The following is a 27,604-nucleotide window of genomic DNA, read 5'->3' on the forward strand; positions in this document are numbered from 1 at the left end:
TTTGGCAACGACCGAGATCTTGGTTATCGCTGTCTGTGGGGGGCTTGCATCCTGAGGGCAAACCCACAAGGGGGCAGTCCAAAGAGTCCCATTCAAGGCCACTGGAGGTCATTAGACCACCGTTATCTTTGTGTTAGAATAGAAAAAGTAATGTGGATCTAAAAACAAAACAAAAATAGGAGCTCTAAAGGGGAAATCACCATTGAGGACTGAAGTATGAGCTAGAAGTGGATAAAACAGGGAAAACAGCAGCTGACAGTCGGATGGATGTACTCACGTCGTCTTGGATGTCCAGGTCACAGCCGGCTTTGAGCAGGATGCGCACAACCTCAGTGTGGCCTTTGTGGGCGGCCAAATGTAGGGGGCCTCTGCCATACTGTGGACACAAAACAAAAGAGAACGTTCTGAATACAAATAATGCAAAAATGATAATGTCCAACAAAAATGTATGTTGGGTGAAGTCAAACCCCCTCTGGCTTTGTTGTTCTGAGCTCTGTGTTCTCATGGACAGCACGTTGCTTCTTAAGCTTGTTCTTGTTTCACTCAGAGCCTCTAACATGTTTCATGTTTCTCTCTCTAACCGGACAGTCATCCTGGTGGCAAAAGGACCACCACAGACGACACACTTTTTACAACTTTATAAAATCCTTTCTTTGGCCTAAAATGGCAAATCTACTTTAAGATGTATGTTGCTGTTTTTTCCAGATGTTTATCAGCACTCATCTGCCGGTGGAAGGGGGGAAGCTAAAAGACAAGGGAGGGTCCAAAGAGAGCTTTTGTTTTAGTCTGCAATCTGCTCTGAAAGACCAACAGTAAGTCTTTCAGACAAAGTCCTCACTGGTCTTTTTACTGCCAACTTTGCCATCAAGTCAAGCTTCCTTCCTGCCATGTTTCCCAACAAAGTCTTGCTGGGATTTGCGACACTTTTGTATATAATTAAAATAATTAATGCTCCTTAAATTATACAGGAGAGACCTACATCAAAAAGGAAAGGTTCCATCACAATCATTAAGAGGAAGCACGTAATAACATGAAATGTCTCTCTCTCTCCCTTTCTCTGCAGAATGGGTGATTATCAGTCGAGTCTTCTCACCGCAGCAGATCTAACAGGTGCAGCAGGTGTAGACCGATCAGAGACTGTCCACTTAATGCTGAACCAGGATGGTGTCTCTCCAACAGATTTAAGCAAACATAAACTTCCCTCCAAATTCACTCCCGTTCAGGACAATCAGACAAGCGTGCACTCACAGTGATCGTTGATTTTGATCCATGAATTCAAACCAGTTCTTCCCTGAGTCCAAGTTGATGTTTTTGTTCCCAGATATTCCCTGCAGCGGTTCTAGACGTCCCTTTGACGGCATGAGACTTAAAAAAGTCCTCTTACAGCGATTCTCTGCAGCGATCAGACAGACTCTGACGAAGACAGCGACATAAAACACAAAAAAACACCACTACACAAAATGACACTGAATGACACACACTATTGTAAAATGAAACGGACAATACTGAGTTTTGAAGGCTGTGAGTCGGAGATCTCTGCAGAGTCAGCAACAGAGCTCATCACTGATGGCAGGACTGAAGACAATCTGCTGCAGAGAACCATTACCGTCTCAGTAATGAGTCGACGGTAAACAAACAAGTCCTTAATCCAGCTTGGTTTAAGAGACGAGTGCACAGATGTTCATGCAAACTATGCAGAGGATAAACTCCACATCGTGCCAATATAAGGACCTGAGAGCCACGCAGCAGAGAGGTTACTTAACCTTGAGGAAGATTTAAAGGACGGAGCAGAAATATCAACTTCCCCGAGTTGTATCTGCTCAAGCAGATGTAAGTTTTTGCTGTTGGGCAGTTCTAACCTAATCCTGATTAAACAGAATCAACTGTCATGCAAGAGTTGATACTCAAAATTAAAAAGAATAAACAGCATGAAGAGCAGCAGTTTTGTCTTCTGTTTCCTTGTTTTGGGATTTTTGTGTTTACAAAATACATTTTTCCTCACATTCATCAGGACCTTTTCCTCCAGTCTGTTTCAAAAGTCAGAAATGAACTGGGAAAAGAGATGTTTAAGTTTGCTGATTCATTAACTTAAAAAAAATAAAATAAATCTTAAAGGCAGGGTTGGTCCTTTTGAAAACTAGCCTGATTTTGAAAGCAGCATTCCCTCAATGCTCCGTCTACAACCATCCCCTCCCCCTCTGTGCTCCCTCAAAAGCTACGCTCCTCACTTACATGCACGAGCGCCGTGTTTCATGTTTCATCATGTCTCATTGAGCGGTAAGGAAACACGAAACATTATCATCAAACATGTATAAAAAGATGACTGTTTTCGTACTCGCAACAGCCAACAACAAACTCACAGTATGAACTCTGTCATCGGTGACTTTGAATGTGAGCTGGTGTACGCAGAGAACGAGCTGGTAGACAGGGAGGCGTGTGATTGGTTCATCAGATTGGTACCTTGTGGCAGACATTGGTTGAAGTTTTTACAGACTTACAGATGCTGCAGATGAAATATTTTCATTGTTCCTTTTTTCAGAGAACATGAGTTACTAACGTCTGTCAGGACCTAAAGACAATCAAAATCATGAAACGTGTATCTGGAGAAACTTACTTACCTTTCCTTTAACGAGCTTCTCTGATTGGATGTTTTTAAGAGATCGTTAAATGACTTGGAGGCGGACACATCTGGCTGGAGATGTTCTCCTTGATATGTTAGTGGGTAAAACATCTGCTGTTTCAATGTGTTAATTGTGTCTTTCAGTGTCTTAAAATGAGATCGACTTATTAGCTAAATGAGTAAATCACACTATAAACAGTGACAGTGGTTTATTTATTAGCTGTTTGTCCATTATCCTTGAAGAGCAGCAGGAAATCCTCCCTTTGAGAGAAAATTTAAATACTTTTCTTTGACAGGATTCACCTCATGACAAGGTCACGGCCTGCATGAGGGGAAATATTCACACCTCAAACATTATATCCAGATGATTTCATGTCTGTGTACCCGAGTGATCTCAGTGTAATACCAGATACAGCAGAGTGTGTGTTGTCACACAGAAGCACAAGCCCCGTTACACCTCAGGTATCATGTTGTCTGAGGAGGTTCGTGCTTTGTTTGGGTGCGGCTCGGCCTCCATTTATGTGGACCTCAGACTGAGTTTCACTGGGCCTGACCTGGAAGGGGGCCACGAGGCCAGTTCAGGTAAACAGCCCGTCTCAGACCAGCAGAGAAACTCTTTAAACCCCTGACTACAGAGGCCCCAAAAGGACCGCCATCTACCGTGACGAGTCCATCCCAACCATTTGCGCTGACAAATTAGCAGGAAGAGAGACGCTGCATGGCTGGACAGGAGTGCTGGCTCTACGGTGGGTTCAAAGCTGGACTCTCTGGTGACGGTGGCAGAGAGAGGACAAAATACTCTTCATTATGGACAACACCCACCACCCTCCGCACAGCACCTTCACCAGGAGCGTCACAATTGTGCTCCACGGACAGGTTTGAGGACTCTCTTGTCCCTCAGGTCATACCGTACTTGTTTACTGAATAACAGCTCACTGTCACAGCAGGGGAAAAGCTCACAGTGACTCCTGGACTCCTTTTTCTTTTTTCTCACTTAGAAATTCTTAGAATCAGCCTCGAGTTGGACACTTTAAGTTTATCTGACAATCACTTTACTTTCACCTTTAATGTTTGCACTGACTGTTGAATGTCTGTTTTCACCCTTCTTGCACTACCTCCATCTTAAACACTGCTGTACGTATAAAACAACACATACTTTCAGAAGGTTAACGCTCTTCATTTCTTATGTACAGTACAAGTCTAATTTAAGATTCTTTCAAATTGCACATATATTTCTACTCCTGCACAGGTTATGTACATTGCTTTGTATTAGTTACATAACTCTATTTTTACAGATTTAGTTTTTTATTCTTTGTTTTGGGTTAATATATTTGTATGGGAGGGGGGACAGTGGTTGTTTATTGTAATAAATGTTTTGCATCCTGCATGTCTTTGTAAGCTACTACTGGATGTTTTGAATTTCCCTCAGGATCAATAAAGTATCCATCGACCTATCTACCTTACAGGATCGTTTCATTTTCAAACTCTGTATCCCGAGTCCCCACAAATATCTACAAAACACTAATACGGCCCAGTTTGAACAGTCCATGTCCCGGTTTTAACTTACTCAAACAATGTACCATGCTAACTACTCTGCTTAGCAAGCCTAGCTTTTGATGCTATCAGGACCTGTTGAGGAACAACAGGTAGGCTAGTTGTCACACTGAAGAGGAAGTCAATATTTTCTTAAGAGCTCCAGTAAAGTTACAGCCTCCTTTGATAAAGACAGTGAATCTGCTGCTTTTTGCTCACACAGCAGTGTCCGCCCTTTTAACAAAAACAAACAAACAAACAAACAAACAGTGGGTCCAGAATGGAAACTTTAGCAGGCCGTTAAGGAGGGAACTTTGTGTAACCAGTGCAGGTCGATTTATGATATGAGGGACACAGTCAGATTAAAGTGTCCTGACTTGGAGCTTTGAAAATATGGTCACCTTCTGCATGATAACAAGGAAATTTAGTTGTTTTCTAAAGATTTTAACTTATTTACCTCGTTATCTGTGGATAGCAACACTGGTTTTCTGATCATAACGAGTGAATTACTTGAGAACTTGATTAAATAGATTAAAACTAACTCATCCTGACGGGAGAACCAGTGTTATTACTCTGACATAACAAGAAACGAAGTTCTTCATTAACAGTTACATACAAATACTGTATATTGAAGCATGTCCTCTTTGGGCTTCTGAACCTGACTGACTGAAGAAAGGTAACAAGGCGCATGCAGAGAGCTGATTGGACAGCCACGCCTACTAACTACACAAACCTGCAGCACAAGAAGAAGGAAGGTAAAACAGTGTCAACAACAAAATGAAGAATCCAACCTGTTAAGACAATAAAGTGAAGAGTGAGCTAGGAGGCTAACATTATCCAGCAGACACCTACAGAACGATGTTTAAAAACCAAACAGCGCTCGTTACGATGGGTTTCACGACGTGTTTGATCCGTTTGAGTCGAGTTACTTCAAAACAAGTACAGCAAGTTTCTCAGAGTGTTTCAGAAATACGAATCTCAAGCCTAATAAGAAACTCAAGCCTAAAAAAAGAAGGTCATCCTGAGTAACTGATCAGGGGTCTGAATCCTCATTTCAGGACAGCAAACCAGAATCTTAAACTTCTACTCGTCATAGCTCTATATAATTCAATCGGATCGGACAGCTTGTAAAGGACTTAAATCTAACCTGACACAGAACCCAGCTGTGAACTCTTAACCTCCATCCGTTCACTTTCTTCTTCTGCACTTTATTTACCATCTCAGCACCTCCTTAATCCTCCCTGCCTCCCTTTTCTTTATGTCTGTTTCTACTCCCAGTCTCACTTCATTCATCATTGAGGCCTTTGGAGAAATATTCCCACATTCCTCTTTCTCAACAGAGGAATGTTTTAAATGAAGCTCCGCCCCCCTTTTTTTTTATTATCCCAGATTAAGGCTTTATACAGGCTTCCTGCCAGAACACCAAAATACAGCCGGTCCACACTGCACCACCAGAGCGAGCAACACACACACACACACACACACACACACACACACACACACACACACACACACACACACACACACACACACACACACACACACACACACACACACACACACACACACACACACACACACACACACACACACACACACACACACACACACACACACACACACACACACACGTTGTGTTGGTCTAGCTGTGACAATAGGATGCCATGTGTTTATGGAAGATTGTTTGGTCAGAGCCAGAACAGAAAACAGACGATCGATACAAAGAGAACACAAACAGAGCTCAGCACGGCTCGGTGTGTTTCCTCTTTCCTTTCCGGATTTCAGATGCAGATACTGTTTCCTCTTATAATCCTCATTTTACTGTTTGTCCTTATTCACTCTCTTCTTTGTGTTGTTATAATGTCTGTGCTGGTATAATATCCCTGCCTTTGTATTTATTTAAGTCTAATGCTTCTGTTATAATCCTAAAAGTCAAGCCAGGGACGGAGGTTACACATTAGCCACGTTAGTTATCTGTCTGCATCGTGTTTGAAATATGAAGCACTGCTCAGTTCATGTGGAGAGAGCTAAAAATGAAGAGGCCATTAATCCGTTAAAAAGAGTCAGACTTCTGTCCTCAAAGTCAAGACTGATCTTTATGAGTCTTTTTCTTTTTAAATGATTTTCCAAAGAGTGACAAAAAGTCTTCATTGTCAGGGATTCAGTCTGATACACTGATCATATGAGTGAACTGTTGGTCTGCATATAAAAAGCTTGTGCACCTCTCTCATGGTTGCATTTGTTCCGGATGAACCGAAGCGTCACACAGGCGTGTTACATCACATCCTGTGTACTTCCACAGTGACCTTTGAAGCTCGTGTGTTTCAGAAGGTGTGAGAGTGGGGATGAAATAATGAAGAAAACACCCAGGGGAGAGTGTGTGAGTTTTACAATGATCCATCTGTTCACACAGCAGCTCAGCTGTGAGATTGTTATCATTGTGTTATGTTTGGGTATTTTTTCTGCTGCAAAGAGAGGTGGACAGGAAAAGGAAGAGAGAGAGAGACAGAGATAGAGAGGGTGATACCTGGACAGGATGAAAACAAAAGTCACTGCAGTACAGACACAGGTACTTTAATTCCAAAACGTTCCCTAAACCTGGCTCACACTTTTTGAAATAAGGTAGCATCACACATGGGGAGAATCTGAACAGATGTTGTTCTCCATCATCTCAAGCATGCACACATCACATCCTACAGGATTTTACTGAGACATCGTGTCCAGCGGAGGAACGTACCACCTGATGTGACCTCACGTAAACAACAGTTTTAGTATCGATCAGACTTTGTGTAGAGAGGAAAGGAACATTAAAAAACAAGGTCTGGGAAACAACATAAACTGTATATTCTTTAGCTAGAAGAGGTTAGACTGTGAGTGTGCAGCCTGTCAACGTCCTCCCTTGTCTCTCCTGCTTACTGAGGTCACACGACTTCACCAGGCCCTTTTATTCTAATCTTTAAGACTGTAAATTCTACATATCTAAAGTGTTTGCTTTGGTTCACCCAGCACAACACCTCAGCTGATACTGTCTATGAAGCCCACTGAACAGGTTCTCATCCTCTGCTGATGGTTACTTTACATTAAAAGAGGATCCTGGCTAGATTCACACTCAGTCACATCATCTCCAACCCGATAAAACTGAAGCCTGATCATCAGAAACTACAAGGGAACTAATCATCCAGTGAAAGGATCTTTAGATTTCAAATATTACAAAATCAAAACATTTTAAATGACACGTAGCCCAGAAGCTTACTGTTGTATAAACAAGTCTGTTGAATCATGATGAGGTTGTGTTCATGTGTTAGCAGCTTCAGTGCTGCTCACACGTTCATGCTCCATTTTGTGTTTAATTGATTTAAGAGCTGCAGATGAGCTCAAAGAGCAGGAGCTGCTGGATGAGAAGATTTCAGTCACAATGACTCAAAAACACATCTGGTGTCTTACATAACAACACAAAGTGTGAAGCTAGGGAGCAATCTGTAAACTATCTGGTAAATAGTCATGATCAGACATGAAGGAAACACGCTGGCTTCTCAGCAGCCGGTGTGTCCTTCTCCTGAGTGAGGCGGTTCCCCTCTGTTTGTCAGGTAAACAGAAAACCAACAAGTGCTGCAGCAACGAGAAGAGAAGTGTCTCACTTTGGAGCTGATCACGTCCTCTCTGCTCTGTGTGCATGTTTCCACTGAGCGCCGTGGTCCATCTCCAGTGTGTGCCTGCAGCGCCACTCAGCTCTGCTCCAAACACACACCGAGTCCAAGTTTTCAATGGATCCCGCTGCGATCGACCCAGAGTCAAACAAGTGAACACAGAGAGCATTTTAAAAAGAGATTTTTAATCTCCATGAGGTTTTTTTCGTCCTGGTTAAATAAAGAAAAAAAAAAAACAATAAAAATAAATAATAAAATAAAAAAACAAATAATAAATAATAAAAATTTGCAAAAGTTCAAAATGAAACACAATATCAAGACTGCCCCTACGTTACACGAGATTGGACCGTACACACTGAACATGTTTACTAATTACATAATAAAAAAAGTGCATCTGTGCTGTTCTGAGAGAAGCTGGATCACTCTCCTAACGCCGGAAAATCTGGTGAGATAATCTTTCAAACCATGAAAAAAACAGGATATTGTTTGATTCATGAGAGGAATCAGGTCAGCTGTTTCTCTCACAGTGTGTAACCCACTTTAGGCTTTCAGGACAAAAACAATAAAAACTCATGACCAACCAACCAGCACTGCCTCTCTAGGTCTGGTGGGTTTTTAGATAAACGCTTCCTCGGTCTTTATCACTCTCAGGACGACTCACTCCCTCACTCACCTTGGTGACGGCTACTTTAGCTCCCTTGTTGATGAGCTGGACCACATTGTCGGCCTGTCCCTTGTGTGAGGCTATGAGGAGGCGCTCGGAGAGTGCGAGGACCTCAGCGGCATCCTGCTGGATCATGAAGCGGGGCGAGTGATGCAGCTGTCAGTCAGACACGGAGCTCAGGACGGGGGCGGGGGAAGGCAGCAGCGGCGGTGATGGGTCTCTGACGTTTCTAACTCATGGTGAGCTCTGCCGCCGGCAGACGAGCTGGAGAAGACGCTGGTGTTTCTGTTTCTTCTACAAACTCCACAAACGGCCCGGGTTCCTGGCCTTCATCCTCTCAGCAGCTGGGGAGAGAACAGGAAACACACGGAGTGAAAACAGGAACACAGGGAGGACTGGTCCGACATCCCAACTGTCCAGGTTGTTAAATCCACGTACGGCCCTCGTGGAGTCATGTGAGCAGCACAGAAATAATCCGCAGAGAGCCAAAAAAACGTGTGGTCAGATTTGGTTAGAGTGCCGGCTGAACTGCTGTGAGTTCACACACTATGAGAGAGAGAACACACACACACACACACACACACACACACACACACACACACACACACACACACACACACACACACACACACACACACACACACACACACACACACACACACACACACACACACACACACACACACACACACACACACACACACACACACACAAGGAGAGCAGCTGAGCCTCAAATACATCAGGATTTCTTATCACTGAAACACATCGACAGACAGGCATCGAGGTGTCATACAGAATCTCTGATCTCTGGAATGCAATAAGACATCTCCCAGTCCTCTCCAGAGATTCACTTATCTCCCAGTTTGCTTCACTTTCCTGTAAATATCCTTCAAGGATAAAAAGGCCCGGGGCTCAAAGCTGAGCTGTAGAAATCATCGCGCCTGTCAAAAGCAAAAGCTTTTTTTTCCTCCTCTGAGTTTGAGAGTTAATGCTGGTTGACGTTTCTGACAGACTTGGAGAGAGTAACAACACTTCAGTCTGAGCCTCTCTGAAAGTGATCATCGTTAGAGTGAAACTTCTGCTCGATTGGATTTTTCTGTTCCATGTCATATTTGTTTTGGATGGTCCTTTTCTTGGTAACTTTTCCACCGTAGAGCAGTCGTTTCAAAAGTCAGTTAATCACACTTTACCTTTGAACAGGGACTCCTTGTTTCCTTCACTATGTAACTTTGGCAGCAGGTTAAGGTTATCTCGTGAGAAGTGTGTGCGGCTTCACAGCAGCCTTCAGGTAAGACGCAGTCAGTTGGCCCGTCTCTTTACTGTTTGATACAATGACGGAGGGTCAGAGGGAGAGGATGGGGACAGATGACGCTAAGAAGAGAAAAGAGAGAGTGGCCGAGTGAATATCGGACCTTGTCAGCTGAGGTGGTTCTTCAGCTGTCTCTGCAGGTGTTCTGTCGAGATGTGATGCCTTGTCCAAAATGCTGCCATAGGGCGAAACGATAGCAAAAACCACCCGTGTCCCAGATCAAATAATGCTCCCTTTACGACACAGAGCCACACATAGCACATCTCCATGGGTTCATTTGAACACCTGCACGCGGCCTATGAGAGGGAGGCGTAACAGCACCATGTGTGTCTCACGATGCAGAGAGCTGAAGACAAACAGAACTCCTTCATCCTCGTTACTTTTAAGTCACACACTAATCGTTCTTTGAAGTAACATTTCAGCATCTCATCTGATGATTCAAATCCTTAACTCTCAGGTCCGACTCTTGCTTTTTTCTTTAAAAAAAAAAATTCAGATTACATAATTTACATATTAAGCAAAACTACATTTCTGTTGGGCAGTGGGCCCATCAGAGAATAAACCTTCAGAGTCAAAAATACTTGATTTAACCACTAGGGAGAAACTCATTGGTAGAGAAACCAAAGTTTTATTTGTTATACCCTTTTCAATACCTATACTTGTGTTTCTGTTGATGTGATGAACCAATCGAAATCCAGTCTGATCCCCTGTTTGAATTTCAGATAATGAAGACTTCTGGTAAAGTGTGCAGAGGGCTGAGGAGCTGGTGTTGGGCTGGGGACATTAAATACAGGCAGTTTTCCTAAAACATTAAATATAGACTTATATAAAAGTAAAGCCACTAAATCATCACTCATGGGTCTCCATACATGTGTGGTGGTGAGTGGAGACTCCTCTGGATGTTTCTGGGCGGGGAGCCGCTGTGATTCTACCAGTCAGTGTCAGCATGCAGGTAAAGGATACAATTCAAACAGGCCGAAGAGACGGACACGGATAATGCAAAGAAGAGAAAATATAAATCATAGTGAGGTGAAACATAGCTGTGTAATTAAAAATGGATCCAATGTCAAAGGAAACCTCTCTCTCTCTCTCTGTGTGAGTTGTATGTGTTCTCACATTTCCCCTCCATGCTGCCTCTGAAAAAGTCCCAACATCTTTGTCTCCGTCACTCTGAGACATGACAGCTAAAACGCCCGTCAGCTTGAAGCATCATAAATATGTTCAGTCTGGGTAAGTGGGATTCTTTCATGTCAAATTTCTTTTATGAGCAGTTATTAATCAAGAGTCATAAAGTATGATATGAAGACAGATGCTGAGAGCACGTCCTGACATGAACACATTACATGTGGTTGGTTCAGGGTCCTTTTATTGACTTTGTGTTTTGGTATAAAATGACATTTTACAATACATGACGTGTTCAGCATGAGGATGTGCTCCACACCAGCTCCACCAGTGTGTAACGGAGGAGAATCAGATCATCTTTGAGGAGCAGTTAAACACACAAGACGAGATCCGACTCAATCCAGCAGCTGAACATCAAAGGTCTGTAAAAACGACGTCGACGTGTTTCATCAAGAACATCCTGCACAGTTCCTGAGGAGGAACTTTCTGACTTAAACCCAAAACACACTGAATCACAGGGTGGACGTGTTCAGGAAGGTTTTACGTCAGCAAACATTATTCTTTTCTAATCTATATATATATATATATATTTTGCTAAATTAAGATAACTTCTTTCATTTACACTTTTTTATTCTGGGCTTTTGTCATTATCTGAGAGAGACAGTGGAGAGAGGAAACCTGGAGAGAGGGGGTAATGACATGCTGGAAAGGAGATGAACTTGGGCCCACTTTGAGGATAATAGCCTCTGTACATAAGGTGCAACACAATCACTAGACCATCTTTAATATATAATTACATCCCTTAATGCCTGTGGCCCCCATTCAAAGGGCTTTATCTTCTGAAAACAGGGCACACAGTCTAACCACCAGGCCACCGACGCCCTGGATTCCAAGATCCTTCTAACGACGCCGGCCCACTTCGAACATGGGTTTGCATGAGCAGACTAGCAATCCTACATATTTACATCATGGGAGGTGGGGTTTCTGTGAAAGCAGGAAGAAATGAGGATGAGATAAAAACTAATATTCAGCAGAGGTTCATTTACACAATCTTGTGTTTGTCTTTAAGTTGCCCTCGATGCACTAAATCACTGTCGTTAGTGTTTTCCTTTTTAGAAACCTTGTTTCATACAATCCACAGATTACAGTGAGTAAATACCTATGTGAGGATTTAAACTTTATACAGGTTTGAGATGCATACTGCTGCATGAGGAAAACATTATACAAGGTGGTAGTTCTTATTGAATTCATAAGAAGTAAACTTCCATAATTACTCAAAGATATCAACGAGATGATGCTCACATAATATAACAAGTGTGCACTGTCAGATCACCAGTTTCCACGGGGAACAACAGAGCCAAACTATCAGACAGGTAACCTGAGACGAACACAGGATGTGAGAGACAGCCAACAGCATTTTCTACTCAGCACTGATGGCACATCTCGTCTCAGCAGAGGAAGAGACGTGTCCCATCGGATCCCCGGAGTCTAATCTGCGCTGACAGTCTCTCTAATGACTGTGTTTCATTTCTGCAAACACAGAGATAACACTGTACAGATGACTTCAACGCGACTGATTCACGGCCCTGCAGGGCAACGTGGACAAGTCCACGGAGAGGGATGGATTTCTTCCAACTCGTTAGTTCTTCGTCTCAACTCAGCCGTAGAACATGGCTGTGCATCGCAGCTCCTCAGCCAAATCCCTCCCACTGGGTCCAGTTTGAATGTGTAAACTGGAAGCTAGTCCAAGTCACATCTCTGCGCTCATTAGATATTTATATTGATTCTGCAACTACGTGATATTGGTGTCCCAGTCTGTGGATTCACATTCCCTTACAGTGCAGGTGCTACTGGCTCAGTAGCTCTCATCTAGCCCCTGTAAAGCCTCTGTTACTACCTTTAAAGGGGGCACAGGTGGGATAACAACTCCGTCCCCTTTTTCACCTCCACAACATTCAGAATGAAACGTCACAGGGACATAGATAAAAACATGTCACCTTATTACCGTTAACACCTGTAGTGTCGGCAGCTTGGTAAATGTTAAACGTTATATTGATGAGAAGGACTGATTCCCCTGGTTGAATAAACTGGACGAAAACCTAAAGAAGATGCTGAACCAGCTGAATCCTGTGATGTTTTGCTTTGTTTTAATTGGATAAAGATAGAAAATAACATTAGCCTATAGCTATTTCTTTGCTCCAGGGTTCGACAGCTCTATCTATCTATCTATCTATCTATCTATCTATCTATCTATCTATCTATCTATCTATCTATTGAACACAGAGTTGGCAAAGTGATCCGAGTCTGTTTTAACTGAACCAAACAGGTTCAGTGTGAAAACGCCCTTAGTTTCATTCTCAACTAAACTGATTTGTATTTCTGCCCAAAATAAAGTTAAGTATCTCCAGTGCTGGGTCGTGAAGTTTTATTGCCCCAAAGCCCCAACAAGGCAGCAGTGATGGCAGGATAAACAGGAAGTTAGTCTGTGACCTGTGGCCATATTTTATATTACTATGTGATGTTTTAATTGTGACCGAGGGACTGCAGATGTGAACTAGCTTTGAGCTAACTCTGGTGCAATACATCAAATGGCAACATTTACGTTTAATATTGTACATGGTACCTTTATAAATAAAGTTAAAGTTTAAAAAAAAGTGTATTTTCAGAATCAGAATGATACGTGTCCGGGGAGGATTGGCCGACTTTTCAATCAGTCCATGAATATAAAAAAGGGCCCATTCAATTTTAGCGGGGGGGGGGGGGGGGGGGTGTCTGCCTTTCAGGGCTGCTCCTGTGAGTGCAGTTTAGAGCAGCATCAAAACACAAGTACAGACAATTTCAAAAAAATCTAAAGGTGCTCCTGCAATCTACACAGTGTAAGACTGACAGTTATACAGTGACAGTTTCTTTGAAACTTTGCCAAAAGTGTGAACTCAGACCACACAAAGTGGAATTCGAGAAAACGCATGAAAACGCTCACTCTCAGAGGTCAATTCACTTTAGCTGAAAAGAGAGCTAATTCACTATGGAAACATTCAAATTAAAAAAAACTCCCTCCTGCTGGCTGAAAACTGAATACGATGAAGCACAGGGGGGAATTCTCGGCAGACAATCTGGTTCAGTCGCACACACAGACACGCACACAAAGCAGGCTGGCAGCCACACTGAGGCTCTTCATGCAGCTAGGCAACCAGCCTTTTATGCAAACTTTAGGAACTCAGTTCAACAACAAGACATGGCGAGCCCTCCTTTCACATGCTGAGGGAGGAGGTCTGAGAACACTGATTAACCTGCTCGCTCCTGACATACGGCTGCTTTCTCACACGGACAGAAACTCCACCTCTTAACCTCCTATAAGAACAACATTTCAAATAAATTACAAAGAAGAGCAAAGTTTAGCTGCAGCAAAACTATGCAAACCTTTTTTTATAAACTGTATGAAACCACGACTGAGAGAAAGGAAGCCCTGCTGAGGGCTAAAGCCCGATATAAGAGGGTCATTCAGTACTCACATTGGGATTTTTGTTCATTGTGAGGTCACACTTGACGAGTTTTCAAAGCTTCCTATCCTACAATCTGAGACAAAAGTTCATGTGGGTCAATTAACTACAAAAAATGATTCAAGTGTGGAACTTATTTTTCCAAAAATTTGGAACAAAACATTTCACTTCTCATTTGCTTTTCGATCAGTAACAAGTTCATTTTTCAGTGGTTGAGTTAATGTTGTAACCTTCAATCTACCAGAAGCTTCTATATTTTATTTCTATATAAAAACAGGTTTGATTCTGATCCCTCAGCTTATGACAGCAAAATAAAATTGATGGAATTTCAAACATGTGATTTGGACATGATTACATTGCACTTGTGATCTTACACTAATTAAAGCTTGAGGTCCCGGACTCTCCTGCTGTCTGCTCTATCGCTCACTTCCTGTGCCTGACCGTGGTCACAGCTGCACTGATAGGGTTCGACTACGACAGCCAAGGACACTTTGTTGTGTCTCAGCTCATATCGGTCTAGTTTAGCAGAATTTGTTTTCTCTCTAAATCTCACACTTCTCGAGGACTGCAGACGTGCCCTTGAGCAATGCACCAAACCCCAAAACTGCTCTGGCGCGTTCCATGCATGGCAGTGTATAGCAGCCACACTCTAACGTCTCTCTACTAATGCATGTCCACAGGTCCTGTGTGTGCGTGTGTGTGATTCGGGCGTATGTGTGTGAGAAGCATGTCTCTAAAATAACAGAGTGAAAACCTGACTTCCCCTCAGGGAGTCAGAAAGTATTTCAAATTTCGAAAGTAATTCACATTCAGGCTTCACTGTAGTTAAGCCTGCATGCGCTTTTGGCTGCATGTTGAAGGCCAGCAGGACGCTCTGGCTGACCTAAAGACCCAGACCAGACTGCAAAGAGGACTGATGCGTCGCTTACTGTAACATCACCTGTAGATGGGCTGAGAAGATATACCTGAACACACACTACAGCTTACATCTCATAATCAACAAGCACACACTTTGACTGAGGGACTACCTTTAGAGAGTTCAAACGTATCTCTTTAAAAGTGTCATGGATGGAAACTGCTGAATTAAAGAAAGATTGTTAAATATTTCAAGGTGATTTTTTTGAGTATCTGGATTGAAGTTTCCGATGACACTTGACCCCTGCTCACTTCCTGGAGGGATAACAGGTGTTTGTATACAGAGAGGACACTATTACCGGTCCACACCCAAGTCCTTCATCTCTTTTTATCACTCTGCCCTGGAGGGGGACCTTCAGGGTCAGTGTGAGGTCAGAAACCTGGTTTCTCAGCTCTGACCCCACTGGAATGTAAAGTGCCTGTTATTTCAAGTCTTTTCAGATCACAATTTTATCCATAAAACCTTCACTGTGGAAAAGATGACAACCTCGAACACACTTACAGTCCCTTACAGGCTGTTTGATCAGTCTGTTGTTCTCTGCAGGATGTTCAGTGAATCAGCTGTGTCTGAAGTGTTTGGTTCAGAGCTTCTTGTCTGACAGCTGACATGCTGAGTCTCGCTCTTCTTGCTGATGTGACCGGCTTCATTCAGAGGAACAGCTGTGATGGGAGGGGCCGCTTTGATAACCTCACAGATAAACATATGTGACCTCATTAACTCATTAAGGATCAGTGGACACTGGGACTTGGGCTTTGTAGGGCCTTGAAAGAACCAGCACCTTAATCTGACCTCAAATCAACATCAGGATTTATTGAACATTTTACCTGGATTATGATTCATGAATGATTATTTCTTTTTGTTTTTTTACCCTCATCGTTCACTGACATGGTATCTACTGTAATTATGCTAAATTATGAAAGCTGGGATATGTGTTTTCTGATGAAAGAGAGCATATCTGATAAACGTTTTTGTGGTTATTAACTGAATATTTCAAAGTGAAATCAAATCAGAAAAAAAACACATTCTAGTGTTAAAGTAGAAATCAACTTCTCTCAATCTGTAGAAAATAAATAACTTGCATTTCTTACAGACAGTTTTTCTGCATTTGACTTCCATGTTGCAGATCGGTTTTGTCGTCATGTGACTCTGCCCTGAAAATCACAGAGATAATCGACATTGGTGAGATGTTTCAATTATAATGAAACCAGAGACACAAATCTCTAAGTGGGCAACATTCGCTAACTCTCCAGCTCTGTTCTCTCAACCAAATGTGACCACGACAGTCAAAATGTGAGGTTTCAAACAGTCACATGAGCATTACCTCACCCTGTGGCGTGCGCTTCGTATACACTGTCCAGTCTGTGTTCAAGGCCTGATCATATCTAAAGATAAAAGGAACCGCAGGAGTTCTCTTTTTCTGCTCCAATTTTCTCTGCACCTGATATGCCAACATATAAAAGAAACATCCGTTTACATAACCACATATTATGTAATATGAGAACAAAGCGACTCTCCAGTCAGATCAAGTTTCAGCTGTTTTCTGCAGACAGTGAGACAACTGAACTTTAAATCACCATAACAGTAATGACAGCCCTGAATGACTCCTTTCTAAACAGTGTTTATCTGACGAGTCACGCTGAGTGAAGGGCACACATTTAGCCGTTTTCTTGAACATGCTCACGTTGCAGAGCTGGAGTTTGTCTGTCGGTAGCTGTCAACACTGTCTCCGTGACTGATAAGTGAAAAGGAAACTGAGCATCTTTTAAGGAGCGTGGACGGCCGAGCATATCCAAACTATGTGAGGAATGCTGCTGCTAGTGCTCGCCTGTCCTCGCATCGCACAGCAGCTCATTCAAAACACCATCCTGCAAAATGTCATTAAAGTTTAAGTGTGGGTGAGAATTTTAGATCTGGCCAGCGAGGCTTTGATGTGACCTGCTCACTGACCCCAGAGACACTCTGAAAGGTGTACAAACACTTCCTGAACCTTTGAGCTAGGAGAGGAATGTGGGGCTGCAGTTTTTCTCATTTCCATTGGTTACTCTTCAAAAAGACATTTGGCTGCTGATAATAGGTTTTGGATTACAGTCCAATAATGATTGGCTAAACAGAGGGTGGGGGGGATTTGCCTTCTCTACCACCCACTGAGAAAGGTCATCAGCAATTACTTTAAAGGCTAATTGCATTTTTTTAAACTCTGGCTTTCTCCTTTATTATATTAATTTTGGTGCTTTCCCTGCCTTTATTTGAGACCGGTCAGTGGACAGTGGAGAAATCAGGGCACTACAGAGCGGGGAATAAAGATGGGAAAGGAGCCACAGGCTGGACCCAAACCTGGGCCACCCGCCCAGAGGACCTCAGCCTCATCCAACCACCAGCTCTATTCAAACATGCTTTAGTGTCCAAATAAGGCCGGCTTGATTTGCTCCCCGACGATCAAAGAGATGTGACCCGATCGAGGCTCATCGTCGCTATCGATTATTTGCACAAATAATCCTCAAGTGTGTGATGTCACTATGATTGTTTACCAGGAAGCATCACCAACTGGCTGTTGTGTCATACCAACGTGGCAGCAAACATAAATAAAGTATTAAGTTGTTTAAACTCAAAATTACTATTCAGATCTACTCATGTACTTAAGTTCACTCAAAGTGTTATTTTAAGTTTTTTAATATCAAAATTACTTTACAGATTGTTATGGACAATTTTACGTCACGTGTACTATGTGCGCTAATTTACTTTGCACTGTACAAATGTCTCATATATAATCTGTCATGTACAATGTGACAGAAATGTCTTACAATGCTGCATGCACAGTATGTAAGGAGGTTTTGTCTTCCACCTTCTTCTCACCCTGGACAGATGGGTAAATAGTCACGTAGGCTCTTTTCTCACACGAGGGGGTAGACTGTGCCCTGCCAGGTGGGCAGTGGCTCTATGTGTGTTCTGAAATGTTTAAGTATATTCATGTTTGCCTTTTCTAAGGGCCTCTTTCTCTCCTCACCGTGTGAGAGAGGGGTCTTCGAACGCTGATTCTGCCTTCAAATAAATGTTCGTTGAGACCAGATCGATCTTGGGCTTCTTTACTGAATAGATCTTCTCACTCTTTGGTAATGAAAAAATTCCACAACAAGATGTACTTAAGTTAACTCGAAGTGTTATTCAGACCTACTCATGTACTTGTTGTTTAATTCAAAATTACTATTCAGATATACTCATTAAATAATGATCTAATAGATTTGCTGCTTTAACAAACAGGAATAATCTGAATTGATAAAAACTTTCAGGTTGAGTTTTTAGACTTTCTGCCAGAAACAAGTCTGAGCTGCTCACATTTCTCCGTCTTCACTGAACATGAGACGTGATGAAGCTCTGTTCAAACGTCAAACTCTGAAGCTCTGATACTCTTCATGTTTACAGAAATAAAACACGTCCCTTGTGGAAGTCTCCCCGTTGCTCTCAGACACAGAAACAAGACGTCTACAAGATCTCAGAGACTACAGATCAGAACACACAACCTGCAGAGCGAGACATGATCTTACACTGAAACGTCTTACCTTGCTGAAATGATGCAGGGGTAAATGCACTAAAATTAACTTTGGCGCTCTGAGCTACAACACAGCGTGCTGCATGTTCTGGTTATGTGGGTCATCATCTCTGTGTTTGTAAGTTTGTATGAGCACTCAGAGCAGCATGAAGAGGAAAGTGTGTGAGTGGGGGTGTGTGTGTGTGTGTTTTCACACACACACACACACGTGTTTTCATGATTTTTAATAAACTTTTTCTTTTTTATACAAAAAATATTATTGTTCTTTTTTTAAACTGGTTAAAAAGCATCGGCTTAACAGCGGTATCGTGTGATATCGTCCCCGGTGACAGACATCTACACATCTGCAAAGCATGTGGCATGGACCGATGTCAGTCTGTTTGATATCAATTTAATGATGGCATCAATCACACCTGACAACTGTTTTTTTATTGGGAAGAGGAAGTCAGCTGTAGAACAAACCCTGATCTGATTTCGTGGTCAAACGAGAGAAAGTGCTAGAAGTTATTCCATTCGTGTCACAATCAGTGCATCCCTCCTGAAAATATGACATTACTTACATATATACACATGACATATATTGCCATCTGTTGCACATTGACACTTTTTTTAATGGAAAATCACAACCCCCAAAGGAAAACTTTCTGCTGCATTAAAGAGTGCCTGATAATGTAGCTGTGGCTGCAGTCTTAGTTGCAGAATCTGACCTCACCCCCCGCCCTCTACTCCCCAACCTTTCCTGTCTCTCTTTGGATTTCATCTAATAAAGGCAGAAAAATATAATAATAAAATGAAGGGAGTGTCACAAGCATGCCATCGTTTACTTCTCTTAAAACTTGAACTTGTTTTACAATCATATTTGTCCATCAACCATGTGGGCCACATGGGGAAAAAAAGCAATAAATATGATCACATCAGGCTTCTGATTGAAAGTCAAAAGAAAAACAGACCATGAAGCAGAAAGAGAAACAGCTGCTGGACTCTCCTGAAGAACACACAAACTCAGCTGCTAGCGTACAGCAGACGTGCTCCTGTGTGTGAATCAGTGACATCACAAGCCTACATGATGCACATAAGTGGTCAGATTGAAAGTTCCCCCCTCCACCGCTCCACCCACCAGCTTTCACTCAAGCCTCGGCCATCTGTCTTTGCTGCACCATTCAGGGACAGAGAGCCAAAACCAGATTAAAACAATACTTTGACCCACTCAATAATCCCAAGATCTGTTTCACTGCAGCCGTTCAGCAGAGATTCTGACCTGCCTGAAGCGTTTATAGCACGAAAAGAGCCATAAATAACCCCGGAGAGGAGACATGTTTATGTATCATTATGGATATAATGTGCAGTGATACAGGAGGAAGAAACAGCCTCTGACTTTACTGATGGACCTTCTGTTATGTGAACGCAGATGTTCAGGTCATCTCAGTAGACTGTACAGATGTTAGCTTAAAGTGAAACATAATGCCAGTAAGGACTCTATAAGACGCAGACTGTTAGAAAACGTACTGAAGATCGAAGATGTTGCAAAATGAACGGCGGAAAACTAAACGCTCGACAAGGAGCACGACTCCTGGTTCGATGACTCAGTCAGGGTGGTGATGCGTGGCCTCTCTGAAGGACAGCTGTGTTTTTCTCGTCAACAATGAGAACATCTTGTCAAAAGGCACAGTGAAGGACAAGACAGACGACCGAGAAAGAACAAGCTTTATTTTGGAGAAATGCTCAAACATGCATCCATCTGTCACTCCATCCGTCAGGGAGAAGTTGTTAACAGTTGTGTGACATCCATCTGGATCATACACAAATGTCCCAACTATGCCAGCAGTGGTGATTTTAGGTCTGATGGAGCTATAGAATATTCACACGAGAAAATCTGTGACTGAAATCCAAACATTACATTTAAATACACTTGAACAGATGTCAGGGCACCATCGATGAGAAAGTTCCAGCTGAAAAAACACAATCGAAGATAACAACAATACTCAAGACCTGACAACACATCCTATCATATCCACAGCACTGACAGAGGAGAGTGATCTCCCAACAGCAAACACTCCAAACAACGCCAATATGATCACAAAAATGCAAAAGACCATGCTGTGAACAGCTCACAACCAATACATGACATCAATATACACCAGGCTGCTGAACACTTTACAGTCAGGCAGAGGTGAACAGCTCCCCGGCAACCTGCGCATAGAGTGTGACGTTACGAGCCAGAAAATTCCATTTCCCCGTCTACAAAAAAACTCTAAAAAATTAAGTTTTCTAAAAGGTGTGTTTTTAGTGACTTTAACACAGTTTGTGTGTGAGCAAAAAAAAAAAGACTTTTAAAAATCGACTTGGCGCAAAATAAATCTTAATAAGTCAAAATCTTAATAAAATAAATCTTGGCGCAGAATAAACGTCCCCCAACCTTCCACTCGCTCACGCTCATTTTATCCTGCTGTGTTCTCACATCCTCTCACTCTGACTTTCTGCAGGAAAAAATAAATAAAAAATACTCGAGGACACTCAGGAGAAAGTCAAAGTAAAGTCTGAGTGAAAAATGTGTCTGTTCACTTACACGTTCGGATTCTCCTGAAAATATCAGGAACTTTTCAGGAGTGTTGTCCAGGTGTGAAAGCATCATGGACGTTTTATGAGTTAGTTGCAATCACAGAACTTCAACATGTGCCCATTCTACATAATAACACTGCTTGAAAAACAAGCATGTTTTGCAGTGGGGCATGATTGGAGGATGCATCTGCACAACAAAGAGGAAGACCCTCGCCTGTCTGCTAGCTGTAATCACCTCCTCCATTGTCCAGGAGCAGTGAGCAGAAACAGCCTGTTGTGCTCCTCACTGAGCGTCTCCTCCCTTTCAGTGGTGTCTTTCAAAGAGTCGACCACCCGCGGGCTATGCAAAGCTAAAAACGCCACATGTGGTTGTGAAGTGTGCCTCACATGGTCACTTTCTCCCAGTATCAATCCTGTTACTCACAGTCTGGCCTGTCATCCATTACAAATAAACTGGAAGAAATCGTTGCCAAACTCACATTTGTCTTACCTGAAAAGGCTTTTAACAGGAGATAAAAATCTAACCACTGTAATGGAGGAAGCCTAAATATAGACTCTCACCTCTCAAAACTAAAATATTCATTTAGAACCCGACTCGCTCTCATCTTTCTATTGGATTCGTACAATCTGAACAGCCAGCATCTCTTCCCACATCGGACATTTTCTTCGAGACAGGCTGTGTTCGCCCAACTATTCCCCTCTTTCTGACTTCAATTATTTAAAAGAAGGGAAACGGTAAGCACCTTCCCAGTCTCCAAGAGAGACAACACAAGGCACACAAAGTTTCTATCTTTCACTTGTTCTTTCCTGTAGTCAGCTATTTGTGCAAGCTTGCAAGTGGGAACATTTAGAAAAAAACCAATAACCAGAGATAATTGATAATCAATTTATCTGTCCATTTGGAGACTGTAAAGTGTTGTTGTACTTACCACAGCCGGGCGTGAGTGGAAGTCTAGTTTTTGTTGATTTCCAGGATTTTCTTGCAGAAGAACTTATAAGAGAGCATTTAAGTCACGCCTCACACATTTCGCTCCATTAGAAGTCCCCATGGCAACACGGACCACAAAGGGATTGATGCAACTGTGTGATAAACTGGTGCAGGATTCAGACCAGAGGAAACAAACTACAGACACGCCCACATTTGAAGTGAGTCAACACATGAATCCTGCACTCTGCCTTTTATGGTCATGTTGTATCCTCCAATTAAATCAGATATTGTATAATTGTTTTTGACTATGTTGATGATCACAGAATCACTGCACTGCGTTATTATCATAACGGGCCATGTGCCATGTTTCACATGTGCCAGGTATCGTGAGTGAGCTACCGTCACCAACATGCTGTAGACGCAGAAGAAGCAGGAGGTGCAGGTGCTCCTCCACTCAGGAGCTGAGTGTCAGCTGTGTGTCCGAGCATCCACCAACCCTGAACTCATTCCCTCCCTCCCCCTGACACACACAATGTCCCACAACTCTCCTTACAGCGCACACAAACAGTACAGCCTCTACCCTACTGCACCCGCTTTTTGTTTCTTTTCACAGTGCTCCTGAAAAAGCCACCATACAGCCCCCCCCCCCCCCCCCCATTCTTTAATCCTGTGGACTGAGAAAACTTAATGACATCAGATGTAATTTCTGAGAAAGAGCGAGGGGCCGCTCAGTGCCGGACTTCATTGTTTCAAGCCTCCAATTAAAGAGTAAAGTGGGATTTAGAGCCCCAGCGTGGCCTCAAAGACGTAAAGAAAGCTCCTTTTCTTATGCAACAGAGCTGCTATTCATTTATCCCTGCAGAGCCTCAGTAGGAAGTAGTGCTATGACAAACACAGTGCTAATCTTGGGCTCTGGCCTATTAAACCTCCACCTGACTCTGGTGTCAAATGAACATAATCCTACACTGATATGATCTCTATAAAACGCAGCACTAATATTCTAAGTTAACTACATTACAGTGAGGAAAGAGCAGCGTCAGTTTCGGTGGCTGATGGACAAAAGGCTCCACCTCACCATCTGACAGATAATCTAATAACCAATGCTCTTACAGTGTCTGCTTTCACCAGCCCTCCCTGTTCCACTCTGCCTGTGCTCCATTAGAACTCCTCATGTGCCCATTATACACCTGGTGACCTCTGACCTCCACAGCACTGTGCTTTACTAATCAGCTCTCGAGGGACGTGAGCAGGCGGACAGACGGGTGAAGCTGTCTGCACCCTGACTGTAGCAGTGTATCCATCAGCCACACACACGCACACGCACACGCACACACACACACACACACACACACACACACACACACACACACAGTAAGAAGACAGGTCGCTGCGTTCAAGTGGACAAGCTTCCATCTCAACTTTGTAATGAGCGAATGAAAGCAAACATTAGACATCTGTTTATTCAAAGAAAATACAGATATTTAAAAAGGTCTCAGCACAAGGAGGAGCGACTGCTCCTGAAAATGTTTCTCTTCAACTCAAGAGTTTTGGAAATAAAAAGATGTACGTTAAGTGGATTCAGTGAGGATCAGGATGAGTGCATGTAACTGACTCTGTTCGGTTCAGTGCCTTAATAGGTAGGGGTGGGAAGACAATGGATGCACTTCAGAAACTGGATTTTTTTTTTTTTTATCCCCAGTCGACGGCGCAGCTGAAAGTCAAAAGCAGCAGACACACCTTGTTTTCTTAAAAGCACAGAGTCTTTTCAGGTTATTAATAAAGCTCTAACCGAGTGTCATCCCCACCAGTCTTTTTGATGGGAACAGCCAATAAGGAGCCAACGAGTACTATAAAGCCATACACACTTTTTGAGAGACAACCACAGCCCGCTTCCAAAGTTACACAGTGCTGAAAACAGCCAATCAGGACGCTGCGTGGACACGAGACAGACGCCATTCTCTCTGTTGAAAGTTGTTGTCCTAATAGATCCACTTTGAAGCTGCTATTTTAAGATATTAAATATATATATATATATATATATATATATATATATATATATATATATTGTTGCTTCAATGGAAGTTTCATATTTTTTAATTCGCTTGTTTTTTTCTCTGAAAAACAGCAGTAACAAAATATTACAACACGTCATATTTCTTCCACTTGTCTTTTTCCTGCCCTCTAATTTCCAAACATTTACAATCATGCTCCGCCACTTCACTTATAAGTTCAATCTGTAGAGAAATAAAAAGACTCCTTCTTGATTGGGTATCCCTCCTCTGAAATCAATAGACCCTGACTTCACCCTGAAGACACTGAAGCATCATCACCAAATCTCATTTCAATTAAAGCAATTTAAAAAGTACTACTACGAGTCACTGTGAACTCGGCCTTCTCGTGCCTGCTGGCTGTAAGTGTCTGCAAAGTGCTGAGGATTATCATTATAACACATTACTGCTAGCCTTTCTAATGAGCTCATATCTCTAAATGTTAAACACCCTCAGTTTGAACCCGGCTGGATTTAAATATTTAGGTTAAGCCTCAGGAAATGTTCACTCAGCAGAGATTTCACTGAACGCTTACTTCAGTTCACATTTTTAAGATTTGGCCTAATTAGCGGCAGATAAAACACGATATCTTACGGCCTCATCATTAATTTTTAAATTGGTGTAATTTATTCCTTTTCTTTACACGTTTTTTTACACTCACATGATTATATTAAAGCTCATGGGCGTTCACACCACAGACCCTTTACAGTGATCAACTTCTTTTTTTTTCTTTTTTTCGGGGCTGTTTTGCAGTAAAATCTCTCGACTCTCGACCAGGGAATGAAAACACAGAGGGAGTATCCTGGCGAGGTCGTTCGAGTATGAGCAGCAAACAGACACATGAATAAAGTGAGTTAACTTTCTCTGAGGATGTCTGAGGGAAGCATCAGGCAAAACAAAGGAAACACGATTCATTTTAATCAGGTCTAACGTGCAGGAGGTCAACAAATCTCACCGTGGCAATAAAATCCAACAATCATGTAACAATAATGTAAAGTAATTTATTGTATTTTAATCCTTAATTATGCACTTCAGGCTGCCGATTCACAACTGGCCGGGGACTACAGCTGGAAGTTAGCCGCAAAGGCTAAAGCTGCTCCTTTTAATGTAAAAGGGGATTCTCCATGAAATAGTAAACTAAGCTCAATCTGTTTAAGTATATAAAGTAGATCTTGACAAATAATGCATTGTGGGCCATACAAACACAAAGTGATTTAGGGTGTGTCACGCTACATTTTGCTCGTTAAGCAGCACATGCAGGTCCTGCGAGGTGCAGGAGGTAAAGAGGTGGATTAAGTTGCTTGACATACTGTCGGTGTGTTTACAGTTTAACATCAGTCGGCTCTGATTCCCTTGAAGCACTTCACATGAAATAAAGGTAGGATGCAAACATTTATTCACGCCCACTTATTTGTAATTGGTATCATGACCGTGGTTACATTCTGTGGCTCATTGCAGGGTCGGCCACCTCTCAACCAGAAGGTTGGGGGTTCGATCCCCAACTCCTGCAGCCACGTCTGATGTTTCCATGGGTAAGATACCCCAAGTTTCTCCCGCTGCTTCGTTGGCGGTGTTTGAATTTGTATGAATTCATTAATACTGATGGTAATTTTACATAGCATTCAGTGACATGCAGTGTAAAAGCGCTTTTTGTGTCGTCAGATGACTAGAAACACACAAGCTAAAGTCCATTTAGCCTGAAGTCTTTTATAATTGTGGACTTGTTTGCAGGGCAATCAATCATGATTGTATCCTCATCACGATATGACCATTTATACAAGCATCACAAAGTCTGAATTTATCACAATATGTACTAAAAACACTTTGAATGCAGCCAAACAGCACGGACCAGCTGGTCAAAAGAGACATAGAGAAGACGGGAGACAAACAAAACAAAAGTATTATTTTGCCTCCCCATGTCCAACAACTACTCCCACTGTGAGGTGCATGTGTGGACAGCCAACACAGGAGGCAGATTTCTAAAAATGTTCAGGTGTGCATATAAGAAAACAGCTTTAGTAAGGACTGCTGTCTGTTTATGCATTGTGTACTGTGCCTCTCTTGTATTTGCTTTTATCAATGATTGTACTGTAATGTTTGCTTTTATTGCTTCCATGTTACTCATATAACAAAAATAAGTTTAAAAAAAAAAAAGAAAAAAAAAGTGTCTTGAAAAATGTAAGAATTAAAGTGTTATAGATCATCAGCTCAGTGGGGCTGACACAAACTCTAAACCACTGTAGTAAAATGTGCACATTTTGCAATGACAGTAGCAAACCTCCTTGAGAGGCCCCATCTGACAGCAATATGTCTCATTGTGCTGCTATAAGCATAAACATTATCACTGTGAAAACCAAAGATTGTCAAAGTGCTTGTAGAAAAAATAAAACATGTCAAAAATGAAGTGCTCCCTTTGAATGCTGACAATAGTAACCACTGTTATTAACATAAAGGTGACTGCTGTTGTTTTATTACAGGCTAATAGTACAATACTCTGGAGCATGTTGTCATTGTTTAAATATACAGGTGTATTTGTGTGTAAATAAGTAAGCTCCAACATAAACTCTCTTTATTGTTATGCTTCATTCTAAAGTAGGACTTCATAGAAACAAAGTCAACAAAGTCAATATTACAGTGATTCGCAATCACGCACAACAACATGAAAAGGATTTAGTGAGTGAAATAAAGTGACAGAGAAGTTCACGAGCTCACATTCACGTTATGTGATTAGTGTCGAAGGAAGCTGCGCGTAATTCATGTGTGCAGAGCTCGGTCACAGTGCGCAGTTAAAAAAAACACACTGAAATATTCAGCCTTAATATGGCTGAACAGACAAAACACGACACACAGGCTACAGAGAATGATTAAAGACAGAGACTCACCTGGAAACAAAGTGTGTAAAGTCGGACGGTAAACGTGTGAAGTAGTCCGACAGAGAGTCCTGTGAAGAGCACGCTGCAGAGGAAACTCCAGAGTGAAAACACCACGGAGGGTTTGTCTGTCGCCTCTGTCGCCTCCTCCTCCTCCTCCTCCCTCCTCCTCCTCCTCCTCCTTCTTCTTCTCTGTCACATTTACATGTCAGCAGAGCCGCTGACAGTCTGTCACGGGGACACCACAGGAGGAAGACCCGGCTCGATAACAGATTTCAACTTTCCCCTGAAATCAAAACGAATCAACCATTTCATACCTTTGACTGCAGAGAAGGAGCTCT

At 42.3% G+C, this 27,604-nt stretch overlaps 2 protein-coding genes across 2 annotated transcripts in view; both read right to left on the bottom strand.

Annotated features, from left to right (window-relative positions):
* mdn1 (midasin AAA ATPase 1) overlaps nt 1–27,604 on the bottom strand; it is a 107,887-nt gene that overhangs the window by 14,658 nt on the left and 65,625 nt on the right. The window lies entirely within an intron of this gene.
* On the bottom strand, nt 25–27,420 carry ankrd6b (ankyrin repeat domain 6b). The gene is made up of 4 exons (XM_079340138.1): nt 27,276–27,420; nt 8,474–8,808; nt 278–376; nt 25–158 (listed from the first exon to the last, which is right to left on the bottom strand). The coding sequence occupies exons 2-4, from the start codon at nt 8,597–8,599 to the stop codon at nt 123–125; spliced, it is 261 nt and encodes an 86-aa protein (XP_079196264.1). The 5' UTR covers nt 8,600–8,808; nt 27,276–27,420; the 3' UTR covers nt 25–122.

This window comes from Symphodus melops, assembly GCF_947650265.1.
Source record: "Symphodus melops genome assembly, chromosome: 1".
Lineage (NCBI taxonomy): Eukaryota > Metazoa > Chordata > Actinopteri > Labriformes > Labridae > Symphodus > Symphodus melops.